Source organism: Antrostomus carolinensis, unplaced genomic scaffold (genome assembly GCF_000700745.2).
Source record: "Antrostomus carolinensis isolate BGI_N321 unplaced genomic scaffold, ASM70074v2 scaffold11753, whole genome shotgun sequence".
Lineage (NCBI taxonomy): Eukaryota > Metazoa > Chordata > Aves > Caprimulgiformes > Caprimulgidae > Antrostomus > Antrostomus carolinensis.
This window is the reverse complement of record NW_010305886.1, coordinates 1-12,726: the sequence shown is the minus strand read 5'-3', so window position 1 is coordinate 12,726 and position 12,726 is coordinate 1. Positions and strand designations below refer to the sequence as shown.

General features: G+C 44.6%; 1 protein-coding gene across 1 annotated transcript; it reads right to left on the bottom strand.

Annotated features, from left to right (window-relative positions):
* Positions 1-126: 126 nt before the first annotated feature.
* LOC104522587 (receptor-type tyrosine-protein phosphatase epsilon) lies at positions 127-11,119 on the bottom strand (the record flags this gene model as incomplete). Its single annotated transcript, XM_029084256.1, has 7 exons — positions 127-305; positions 2,178-2,297; positions 4,199-4,296; positions 5,048-5,084; positions 5,201-5,277; positions 6,039-6,129; positions 10,983-11,119. Coding segments are annotated over 7 exons (739 nt in total), but the record flags the coding sequence as incomplete, so codon positions are not given.
* Between the last annotated feature and the right edge of the window lie 1,607 nt (positions 11,120-12,726).

Genomic DNA, 12,726 nt, shown 5'->3' with positions numbered 1-12,726 from the left:
ATATATATTTATATACATAAATAGACACAGAAACTTCACAGCCTATTTACAGAACATTTTATCCTTGATATTATACACGGAACTCCAGGCCAAGCTCAGGGAATGACTTGAAGAGCACATACATACCTACAGTGAACCACAATGGGTCCAGCATGGGCAGGATGCAATGTTTTGACTTTTTTCAGGAATTTCAGCATCCCAATGGGTGTGAAAGGCACCCCGAAATCAGGCCAGCTGGTAAAGTGAAGCTGAGTAACGAGCCTCGGAGCTTTACAACCATCGTGAAGCTGCAGGGAACACATAGACTTGGAGTTTGACATTTCATTTTTCATGCAAAGATTTATAAACAAAACTGTTCTGGTTATTTATGACTTTAATTCCTGTGACTTTTAGAGCCTGACTCAAGGATTAGAAGTTTACAGTGTACCTGAAATACAAACATTGAGTAAAATTATTATATTAAATTATTAAAATGCGTCTTTGTAGTGAAAACTGGAATAATCCCAGGATAGGATTGCAATGAGTAAGACTCAAAATTGATGTTCATAATGGATTGAAATTTAAGTCCTTTTTCACTTATAAAATCCACCCGACACTTCTTTGAGCAGCCTCAGATGAAACTCACAAAATTCAGTCTGAACATTCAGGATCTGAGAGGCCAAATATCAGCTTTTGCCATTATCACATGTGGAAAATGAAAGAAGGGTTGCACCTCTGATGGCCAGCTACCAACAGCTTGATGATCTGACCTGCTCTTCAAGCAGAAAAGATACTCCAGAAGCAATGACAGCAGAGCTCAGCGTTGTTTCACCTGCATTCACTAAACACAACCTGTCCTCAAGGTCAGAGAACCACAGCCTGTCTCACAAGCTTTCAGTCAGCCAGGGTCATTTCTTTCAAACTGGAGGAAGCCACGTGCTTTTTGAAGGTTACCTGGTCTCCATCAATGGATAACCAACCCCCCCTAACACATACTCAGCAGAGATCAAGTGAAGGGCAGCCAGGTCCAGGTTCAGAAACCTTCCAGCCCTTCAGCTTACCCACAGTGGGTACCTCTCCGTACTGTTACTCCTTTCCCACTCTTCTGAGCACAGTTTCTCTGAGCATTTTTATCAGTGATGACTTATCAGCAATCACAAGTCATACCAAAGCGATCTGCAGGCTGAATCAGCAGAGGCTACTTCCCAGTTCTCAATCTGTAACTAAAGCTGAATGAATCCACCCATATTTTGAGGGGTTCTGAGCTCTCCACATAGTTCTACACAGCTACGTGTGGTTTACCACCTCTCACCAGCCCATATTGTCTTTGGTCTTCAATCTGAGTCAGGTTACTGCACACAAACACAGCAGCCCTCCCTTTAAAAGGTGAGGACCTCCAATAATTTGCTCCCGTACGAGGCTACAGGCTGTGGGGAAGAGCAAAGTCATCTCCCACTACATCTCGTGTGACCTAAAGCTTCAACTGTGTCGGAGACCATGGATACAACAGAAATCACTCTGTAACCCAAACATATCCAAATCCACTCCTTCATTTATCTGTACAATTTGTCCCAAAAAAGGTCAAGTCACTGCTCCTGTGCTCCATCCCTGACAGTCACAAGGAATCACTTTCTGTGGCACTTGGCTAAGGACAAGAAGAAAATCAAGCAGAACCTCTTGCAATCCATTAAACTGTAGCACAGGTGGCATGTGCTGACCTGCAGAGCTTGCTCACCTGCCTAGGAGTCAGAACCCCAGCATTGCCTGGATTGGAAAAGCTCTTTAAGATCATCCAGTCCAACCATGAGCCCAACACTGACAAGTCCCCGACTAACCCATGTCCCTCAGCACTGTGTCTACACGACTCTTCAATCCCTCCAGGGATGGGGACTCCACCACTGCCCTGGGCAACCCCTTCCAATGCCTCAGAACCCTTTCAGCAAAGAAATTCTTCCTCACATCCCATCTCAACTGCCCTGGCCACAACTGGAGCCCATTTCCTCTTGTCCTGTCCCTTGGTCCTTGGTTGAACAGACCCATCCCCACCTCTCTCCACCCTCCTTTCAGGGAGTTATTTCTCGATAGTGCAAATATGTTTAATTAATTTCCTGAATTCCTTTTAAGCAAATATTTAACATAGTAACACTTTGCTTTAAACATTCAGACAAAGCCCCAGCGAGAGCACTGTTGTCACTCACCGACTGGACGCAGAACTTGCGGATGGTGTAGTCCACCAGAACGATACAATCCTCCACCGACACGCGGATGTTTCCGTACGTCCAGCACCCTTGGTCAGGCCAATACTGATAACATTTTTCCTGTCCAGACATAAAGTCAGTTTTATACCACTGAGGCTGCTTTCATCATTGGTCACTTATAATTAAAACAACACAGTTATGTGCAAATAGCGCACACAGGTGGGCAGATGAGGACACAGAGTTTCTCATTGAGACCAGGACAGCTTTAACACTTGGCTACTGCTATTGACAGTTAAATTTATGCAGAGAAGGTGAGAATAGCTTTGAAGTTGTTTTTTTAACCTACCCAGACCTAACCAGCTTTGTTAGGGGGGGTGCTTAACTGTGGGAACTGATGGCTTGACTCTTTATTTTTAAGCTTTAGGTGTAATCTAAAGTGAGATTGTGACAAAGTCCTTGTTTGAGTCATCAGGAACATTCAGATTTAACAGTTTTGGCTTCTCACATTAGGGACAGGCTCTTGCAGATGCCTTTGCTGTTTGAGCTTCAGCAGGTAACACTGTAATTGCAGGAAAATAAAGCAGACGTGCCCTTGTGAAGAGGTGGACAAGGAATGTCTGGTGAGCTAACCTACTGCAGTGAGTCCAGAGGAGGCCACGAGGAGGAGGTCCAGAGGAGGCCAAGGGCTGGAGCAGCTCTGCTGTGAGGACAGGCTGAGAGAGTTGGGGCTGTTCAGCCTGGAGAAGAGAAGGCTCTGGGGAGACCTTCTAGTGGCCTCCCAGTACCTGAAGGGGCTACAAGAAAGCTGGGGAGGGACTTTGGCCAAGGGCAGAGAGTGACAGAACAAGGGGTGATGGCTTGAAAGTGTCAGAGGGGAGATGGAGAGGAGATGTGAGGAAGAAATTCTTTGGTGTGAGGGTGGTGAGACAGTGTCCCAGGTTGGCCAGAGAAGCTGTGGCTGCTCCTCCCTGGAAGTGTTTGCGGTCAGTTTGGATGAGGCTGTGAGCAACCTGGTCTAGTGGAAGGTGTCCCTGCTGCTGGCAGGGGGGTTGGGACTGGATGAGCTATAAGGTCCCTTCCAACCCAAACCAGTCTGGGATTCTGTGATCTCTATCTGAATTATCTTTTTTTTATTGTAAAAATTGCACAAAGGCCAACTCTGACCCAGCGATACGGGCTCATCACATCTCATGAGTCTCCTGCCCATGGTCAACCGTTGCTGCTCATCCCCATATTTCCCCATTGACAGCAAAGATGTCCTTGGGTGATGAGAAAAGCCCAGCTCTTGGGACAGCACATGGCTTCTGCCTTCTCCCTCTGCTCACTCCTACAACCACCAAGGAACAAGGTTTTTTTTTTCCTCAGGGATATGTTTTTGAGGACTTTATAGATACATTTCAAATAAGGATGTAGCATACCCGGTGCACCTAACTGTTCCCTAGGGGAAAAGAAAAGAATTAAAAAGCATCTTTTCCATTTCTGATGGTACATTTCCTTAATGTTTCAAGTTAGCTTCTGGAATCTGCTCAGGAATGAAGTTAAATATTTCATACTTGTCCTGTGCATCTCAGCACCCGGCCAGTACATGTAGAAAGACTCACACAATGGGAGGAGCGAAACGTGGAATGGGGGGAAGAGGAAGGAACAGCATCACACTCCCCAAAAAAAAAGTGGTGGTTTTTGTTACATGCAAATGCCAGAAAGAATTTTGAAACCTTTCTCTCAGAAAAATGAATAAAGTTTTTATCTTCATTTCTAAGCAAACCCACCCAGAAGAGCAGCACACAGGCATGAGAATTTCCCTTCGGCTATGGGCTACACAGGACAAAATGAGCTATCAGAATTTTTCCCATGAGATTCTGGAAATTAAAACTACATTTATGAGCAGAAACTCAGATGTGCTAACAGGGACTGGAGAAGGAAGTGGTCAGAAATGTGACTGGCCAGGCGCTGAGCAGCCACGGCTGCTTTTGGAGCACGCTCTTGTCGAGCCCTCCCAGAGCAAACCCAAAGCTCTTTACCTCTTTTCTTTCTTTCAGGTTGGTTAACATGACGATCACAGCTGACTTCTGCTCCCAAATCATCCTCCAGAAATCATTAACTGTTTCTTGCTTCGGTCCTGCAGACAGAATACAGCTTTGCTGAAGAAGGGTGATGGAGACCAGCGTGAACACCCCCTGCCCCCACGCCCAGGTCTGTGTTTATTACTGAGCACTCAAGTTTTGAACACACCGTATATTTCTTTAAAAAAATTAATATTTCCTTTTACACAACCATCTGCACTCAAATCTCCATTTCTAGCAGATACCTCCTCTCTTGAAATATTATTAATGCTCTTTTAAGTGGGCTATGGCAGGAGCATCATTTAGGATTTCTACTTTGTGGTTCTCCCCCATGCCAAGTGACCACTGTGACCACAATGAACCATTGTCTTGAGAGCTGCTCATCGTGCTGAGCCAGACAGGAGTATTTTTGAAGGGCAGGGGCAGCTATTGCTTTGTGTCTGGGAATGCCGTGACAAAAACTCCTCAATTTTGGAACTAAATACAGAGTAAGAATCCACGTGAAAATGCTCATTTCTCAATTAGACTGTATTATCAGGAGACATCATTTTTCAAACCTCCAGTAAGTAGATCATAAGAAAAAAAGAGAAGCAAAGCAGGGGTGGAAGGGGGAAGGCTCTGTGCTCAGAGCAGTACCTGTGTGTCTAAAGGCAGTGGGTTACCTCACACCCACTTTAATTTCGTTTAAACTGTAACCTCTAAACCCCACTTCACCATCTGCAGCGGAAAACAACCTTTTAAAACACTTCTAAAATTAAATATGTTCAGCCATAAGATGGACAGAATAGAGAAATGAGAATTGATTACCTTGTGCTGCTATAAATTTATTCTTTTCTTTATAACCCTACGGAAACAAACATCATCGTTAAAAGATGAAATCCCAAGGGACTCTAGCAGAAAAATACTTATTTAATTCACAAAGTTTGCAGCTTGTCCAACAGTGCAAAACTGTCAACTTACATCTATATAGGATGCATTGATGTAGTCTGAAGGTGGGACTCCATCAATTTGGGTCAAAATCACTCTGGAATGATCATCTGGAAGAAAACACAATACAAGCATGTTTGTGTGTGAATCAATCAGAAATATTCTACTTCCTGACGAGTGGGAGGCCAGGCTAAGCATACCTAGAAACATAGAATTGTTTGGCTGGAAAAGACCTTTGAGATCATTGAGTCCAACCGTACCTGTCCACTGCTAAACCAGATCTCTGAGCACCTCATCTACCCGGCTTTTCAATCCCTCCAGGGATGGGGACTCCACCACTGCCCTGGGCAGCCCATTCCAGTGCCTGAGAACCCTTTCAGTGAAGAAAATATTTCCTGGCATCCAATCTGAACCTCCCTTGGCACAACTTAAGGCCATTGCCTCTTCTTGTCCCATCTCCTGGATTGGTCCAAGTTCTCATCAAGAAACTTTATCCACAAACATCTTGCTTTGCTTCCACACTTGGAGGTCACTGGGACCGCAGCTCTACAATACTCTACAAACTTTGACATATTTGATTGCCTAAAACTAACCTGAGACACTAAAATATCCATTTGACATCATGTAATTGGGTAGAACCTTGTCAGAGTGAAGGCTTTTGTCCTGATAACCGCTACAGAAATACCTAACAGGACATGATCAATACAGGAGACACACCACAGCAAAACAGGTTTTGCATGAAAAACAGAGGAAGAACTTTTGTGACAGTGAAATTATGTTACATTAATATTTTCAGCTAATGAACACTATCACCAGCATGCTCAGTGCCACAGCAAAGTGTTGAATTTAAAAAGAAAAGGTAACGTCTTACACGGCAGGATGTTGGGATATCTGTTTTTCTCCCTGTTTTCTTCCTTATTTGCCATTTCAAATGTTCCCTGCACATATCCAGGTGTCAATGACTGGAAAAAAAACAAACACCACAAAAGTCAATGTGTTAAAAACCAGCTGGCTCCTGCCTGCACATGGCTTAGGGACAAATCTGCATTTAGACATTCTGCCTGACATCCAACAGCATTAAACTTTTTAATTTTATATATATATATATTTTTTTTTTTTTTTTCCACAATAAATTTAATTACTCTACACCAGGAAACCACATCCTGACAGAGATTTCACTACAGAAAAACCCCGAGTTCAGCAATTTTGGGGGAAAAAAAAAAAAAAAAATGAAAAATCAGTAATTTTTTCCCCACCAGAGATGGCAAGTTATTTAGAAAACTGTTAAACTCGGCGCCGCCGCCGTAAGCTGCCATCTGCCGCGGTGATTCACAGCGTCGTGACCCAGCGCCGCTCCCTCCAGCTCCAACACCTCCTTCTAGCAATAACAGTTGGTTCAATAACAGAAATAGAGGCTGATTGTTAATAATGTTCATGTTAAATATCAAACATCTCGCTGAGATCCACGGGTAAAGGCCCAACTCTGGTAGAAAGGGAGGAAGCAAAAAGAAATCGCAATGATTTTAATACGAAAAGTCGCTGTACGAGCACGAGTCAAATCCTGCTGGTAATCAGCAAGATCTGAGACTGAAGATAAATTTAGTCAAGCTTAAAAAAAAAAAAAAACAACCCAGAAACCCGCTCTTACAGAGCAAGCAAATGAAAGGAAGAAGCAGAGATGACCAGGGTGAGGATGAAGATAAGGAGGTGCCTGATGTGGAGCTCCTCAACCTCCACACAGAAGCTGCTGAGATACCAGGGCCATAAAATGATCTGAGGGCTGGAGAACATCTGCTATGGAGAAAGGTTGGGAGAGTTGGGGCTGTTCAGCCTGGAGAAGACTCTGGGGAGAACTTATTGCACCTTTCAATACCTGAAGGGGCTACAGGAAGATGGGAACAGACCTTTTAGCAGGGCTTGTAGTGACAGGGCAAGGGGTGATGGTTTTAAACTAAAAGAGGGGGGATTTAGACTGGATGTAAGGAAGAAATTGTTTACACTGAGGGTGGTGAGACACTGGCCCAGGTTGCCCAGAGAGGTGGTAGAAGCCCCATCCCTGGAAACATTCAAGGTCAGGTTGGACGGGGCTCTGAGCAACCTGATCTGGTTGCAGATGTCCCTGCTCACTGCAGGTGGGATGGACTGGATGACCTTGATCACCAACAGCATAAATGAGAACTGAGTTTCATCAAGTTTCACGTATTAAACTCCTAAAACCCAATGTCAGCATGTTGGAACCCACCGAGGTAAAACCCCAGCAGTTTGAGAATGCACAACCATCTTCTCCCACCCTTCTTCTACCTCCCACCTCCCATTTGGATCACACAGGGGAAGGGAAAAAAATGGTAAGTGACCATCCCTGCTAGCCTGGCAGAGAGCAGGGCTTGGAATTTCCCCTGAAAAACAGCAATTCCTGTTGTCAGGGTGACATAGGATGGAAGAGGGGGTGCAGGAGGACTTCTCCTCCACCACAGAGGAAACAGCAACGTGCATTTGTGGGTTTATTGGCTTTTTTTTTTTAATATCACTTAAACCTGTGAACGTTAAGTAAAGGAAAGGAGAGAGAAGGTTAAAAAAAAAGCGTTGAAAAAGAAAGCTGCTTTCAGCAAACTGCTTAATTCCTGCTTTGAATGAAGCCCCTGGTTTTGCTAATTAAAATACATTTCCAATTTAGAAAACACAGAACATTTATGTTTTGCATAAAAAGAAATAATTAGCACTTCAAACATGGTTTCTTCAAACTTCAAAAGTCAGGCAACAAATTCCCAATAAACAGTCATAGAAGTTCTGCACCTTCCTGTAAAAAATGCATTGAAAATAAATCTCTCTGGTAAAATAACTTCTCCATTCCCTGCTCCTTACTCCTGACATCTCCCCAGGAACCTCCTGATGCCACGCTGCACGGCTTAGAGCGGGTGTTGAACCCCGACACGAGGACACAACCCGCTTCTCTGCTCCCACCCATCTTCAGCGGGGAGGATGTGATTCATCGAGGATGCACTTCATCACGTCCTCTCCATCACCCCGTGGATCACGAGGAGCTGATGACTCCTGGTGGCACTGGGTCATCTCCTGCCACCACAGTCTTATCTGCTCCCGCTGCGCCGGAATCCTAAAATCTCTCTGAAGCTTCCAAGGGACTCGACCTACCCCAGCAGCAGCTCATTTTCTGCCTTTTTTTCTTTTCACTGAATGAACTGCAGAGACATCTTAACCACGTTCAAAATGAGAATTTCCAAATCAAATTCTTAGAGGAAGGTTTTGAGACATTAATCTGAAAATCGAGGCAGTAAGCTAGCCAGCATAAACTTCAAACACCCAGCTCATGGCATCAGAGGGAGCTTAGAAACAGGATGGAGAGCAACTTTTTATGTGGGTAGATAGTGACAGGACAAGGGGAAGTGGTTTGAAACTGAGAGAGGGGAGATTTTGGTTGGATATTAAGAGGAAATTTTTCACCCAGAGGGTGATGAGACACTGACCCAAGCTGGCCAGAGAAGCTGTGGCTGCTCCTCCCTGGAAGTGTTGAAGGCCAGGTTGGATGAGGCTTTGAGCAACCTGGTCTAGTGGAAGGTGTCCCTGCTGATGGCAGGGGGGTTGGAACTGGATGAGCTTTAAGGTCCCTCCCAACCCAAACCAGTCTGTGAGTCTATGGCTGTGCTGGAGGGTCTGGATTTCTCAGCCTCTTTTCTTCCAGCGCTGCAATAACAGACTTCTGTTTGTCACCTTTCCTGGTTATGCTACAATATCCATCACTCTGATTTTCAACTGTCCTTCACCCTTTCTCCCCCTCTCAAGCTTGAGCAAACAGCTCATATATCCACAGGAGATACAGCAGGGAAAAAAACCAACAACCCAACACATGAAGCATCAAGCAGACTTTATGTACCATCACCCCCCGTCACTGCTCAGACTGCTCATTTCTGGGGACCGGACCCCAGTTTTCAGACTCAGCACTTGTGTGTGGACTGACACATGGTCACAGCATGGTGCAGAAAATCTTCCCAGCAAAAAAGCAAGCTTGAAAAATAAAAATAGATGGTTTCTTTCACCCCTAACTGCAGAAGGAATTAATCAGGGGAGTCAAAATTCACAAGCGCGCATCTCAGCAAATTAGTTTTCACATTCATTTCGTCGACGTCGATAATTATCTCCACAATGCTCCCTCTCTGAGATAAAGCAAAGAAATTATGTGTTTTAAATATATCATCAAACAAATTGCAGCTATAAATACGCCGCCAATGAAGAAGGTAACTTAACAGACTGTCTAATCAATGCGTGCATCGGCTATGACAACTCCATAGCTGACATTTAAGCTACTGCTCTGTGCTACTTGCTTCTGCTGTGAAGGGAAGTGAAAAAATAAATCATAGAAGTATGGAAAATATATCATAAAAGTATGGAAAATAAATCACAGAAGTATGGAAAATAAATCATAAAAGTATGGAAAATAGATCATAAAAGTATGGAAAATAAATCATAAAAGTATGGAAAATAGATCATAAAAGTATGGAAAATAAATCCTAGAAGTATGGAAAATAAATCATAAAAGTATGGAAAATAGATCATAAATGTATGGAAAATATATCATAAAAGTAAGGAAAATAGATCATAAAAGTAGGGAAAAGGCCCCTGAATGTGGACGAGTGAGAGTAGACTCATCACACCGGGTTTCTCCATAGAAACCAGCTCTGCAGCAGCTCACCACAGACCCCGGTTATGACCACAGACAACTGAAGTTTGGGTTATGGGCAGAAAATAACATCTCCTTTCTGACCAAGGCAATGGTTTTCAAGAAAAACCCTTAAAGTTGAGCTGCTTCATAGAAATGTATGTGCCAGGGCACAGGGCGCTGGAAATGGGGAAGCGATGAGATGCTAACAAAGAGGAAAAGGTCAAATTAGCAAAAAAGTAAAAAATGAGGCAAACCTCACCAGGGCAATATTAAAGGTCACACTGTATCTTCTCCTCTAAGTACTTCCCAGAGAGGTGAGACATTCAGACTCCCCAAAAAAACCCTCCACCACCACCAAGAAAATGAATGCTGAGGAGATTCATACTCAATTTTCCTCTTCTCCAGCTTCCAGGCAAACACTAAAGACCTTCTTCAAATGTTAGCAGGTGTCAAACGGTTTATACACGACCAGTTTGGCATCACTGTACCACAGGGCAGTTAAGGATCCAGATTTTGTCCAGATCAAGGGTTACAAAGGGCTACAGAGATGACTGAGGGGCTGGAGCATCTTTCTTATGAGGAGAGGCTGAGAGAGCTGGGACTGTTCAGCCTGGAGAAGAGCAGCCTGAGAGGGGATCTGATCAATGTCTATAAATCTAAAGGGTGGGTGTCAAGAGGATGGGGCCAGACTCTTCTCAGTGGTGCCCAGTGACAGGACAAGGGGCAATGGGTACAAACTGGAACACAGGAGGTTCCACTTAAACATGAGGAAAAACTTCTTTCCTGTGAGGGTGCCAGAGCCCTGGGACAGGCTGCCCAGAGAGGGTGTGGAGTCTCCATCTCTGGAGATGTTCCAAACCTTCCTGGATGTAATCCTGGGCAACCTGCTGGAGATGGACCTGCTTTGGCAAGGGGGTTGGACTAGATAATCTCTAGAGGTCCCTTCCAACCCCCACCATTCTGGGATCCTGTGACAGAACAGCACCATCACACTCACACAACAAGTGCTGAGGCTCTGAGATACCAGCATCATGCACCAAACACTTAAAAAAAAATTAAAAATTGTGAATATTTGCAGATGTTTTGATTTCTCCCCCACTTTTCACCATGCAGCCAACCCCTCCACGTGTGAGAACTTACATTGAACTCCTCACGGAAGAGTTTCCCTTCGTCTGCTGATCGCATCCGTATTTCCTCCTCGAGATTTTCTACTGGAATAGGGAAATACTTCTTTGGGCCCGAGGGAGACCTACTGAGCAGCATCACCCGTTGCTGTTCTGTCAGTACAAGGAAAGTCCATGTTAAAGGTGTGTCCAGAGCACCCCATTACAAGCTATTTCCAATTACAAGTTAATTTTTATGCTGGAAGATGCCAAAATGTATTTCTCACATGAGACTTCAAACGGTGATAAAGCTGATTTAAATAAAAAAAACCAACCCAAAACCACAGGCCAAGCAGCTGCTTTGAGAACATCATAAAATCAAGCAGAACCACTACTGGTAAAATTAATGGTTTCTGTATTTACAGCGGATTAAAATGTGACCAAGTTTTATTTAGAAAAGGGGAAGGTTCCTTCTGCTGACTAAGAGCGTACCAACCCAGAGCTGCTCTGCCACAGGGCAGGGACAACTTTGGGTACCTATCACCCCAGATACTGTTTGGTCACTTCACTTGTGAAGGAGAAGTAATTAAAAAAAAGAAGAAAGAAGAAGAAAGGAAAGAAGAAGAAGAAAGGAAAGAAGAAGAAGAAAGGAAAGAAGAAGAAGAAAGGAAAGAAGAAGAAGAAAGGAAAGAAGAAGAAGAAAGGAAAGAAGAAGAAGAAAGGAAAGAAGAAGAAGAAAGAAGAAGAAGAAAGGAAAGAAGAAGAAGAAAGGAAAGAAGAAGAAGAAAGGAAGGAAGAAGAAGAAAGGAAAGAAGAAGAAAGGAAAGAAGAAGAAAGGAAAGAAGAAGAAAGATGTTTAACTTGGCAGACACCATGAACCAAGATGAGCTGCTGCTGTTGCTCTTGGTTGCTCTAGATCACCTAGCACCAGCCCAGCCCCAGCACACAATCTTGCCACCTAGACTCCAGCTTGAGTAGGGAAATAAAGCCCCAGGACACCTTCATGGTCCTTCTAGAACATGACTGGCCACGTGGAAATTGCCATGAGCATCCCCCATGGGCTGCCTGGCAGGTCCACGTGGAGGGTTAGGGACCCTCCACTTAATCCCTCCACTTAAGAGGGTGTTTGGTGAAGACAAGTTTTACAGAATCATCACAGAATCATGAAGGTTGGTCAAGACCTCTAAGATCATCCAGTCCAACCATCACCTCATCACCACCATGCCCACTAAACCACATCCCCGAGTGCTACATCTACACGTTTCTTGAACACCTCCAGGGATGAGGACTCCACCGCTTCCCTGGGCCTGTTCCAATGTCTGACCACTCTTCTGGAGGAGAAACTTTTTCCTACTATCATATTTATCCTTTCAATATTTATTTACAACCAAAGGCAGAGAGGCAGACCATTTCCTGACACACCAATAACAACGGGGCGATTGCCACTTGCAAACTACAACTCTCCGGTGGTTGCACCAGCCATCCATCACCCAAGGGCACTACCTGGTGCCGAGGGATCTCCACACCACCATCCATCGCCCAAGGACAGTACCAGGTGCCGAGGGATCTCCATGCCACCATCCATCACCCAAGGGCACTACCCAGTGCTGGAGGATCTCCACTCCACCATCCATCGCCCAAGGACAGTACCAGGTGCCGAGGGATCTCCATGCCACCATCCATCACCCAAGGGCACTACCCAGTGCTGGAGGATCTCCACACCACCATCCATCGCCCAAGGACACTACCAGGTGCCGAGGGATCTCCACACCACCATCCAT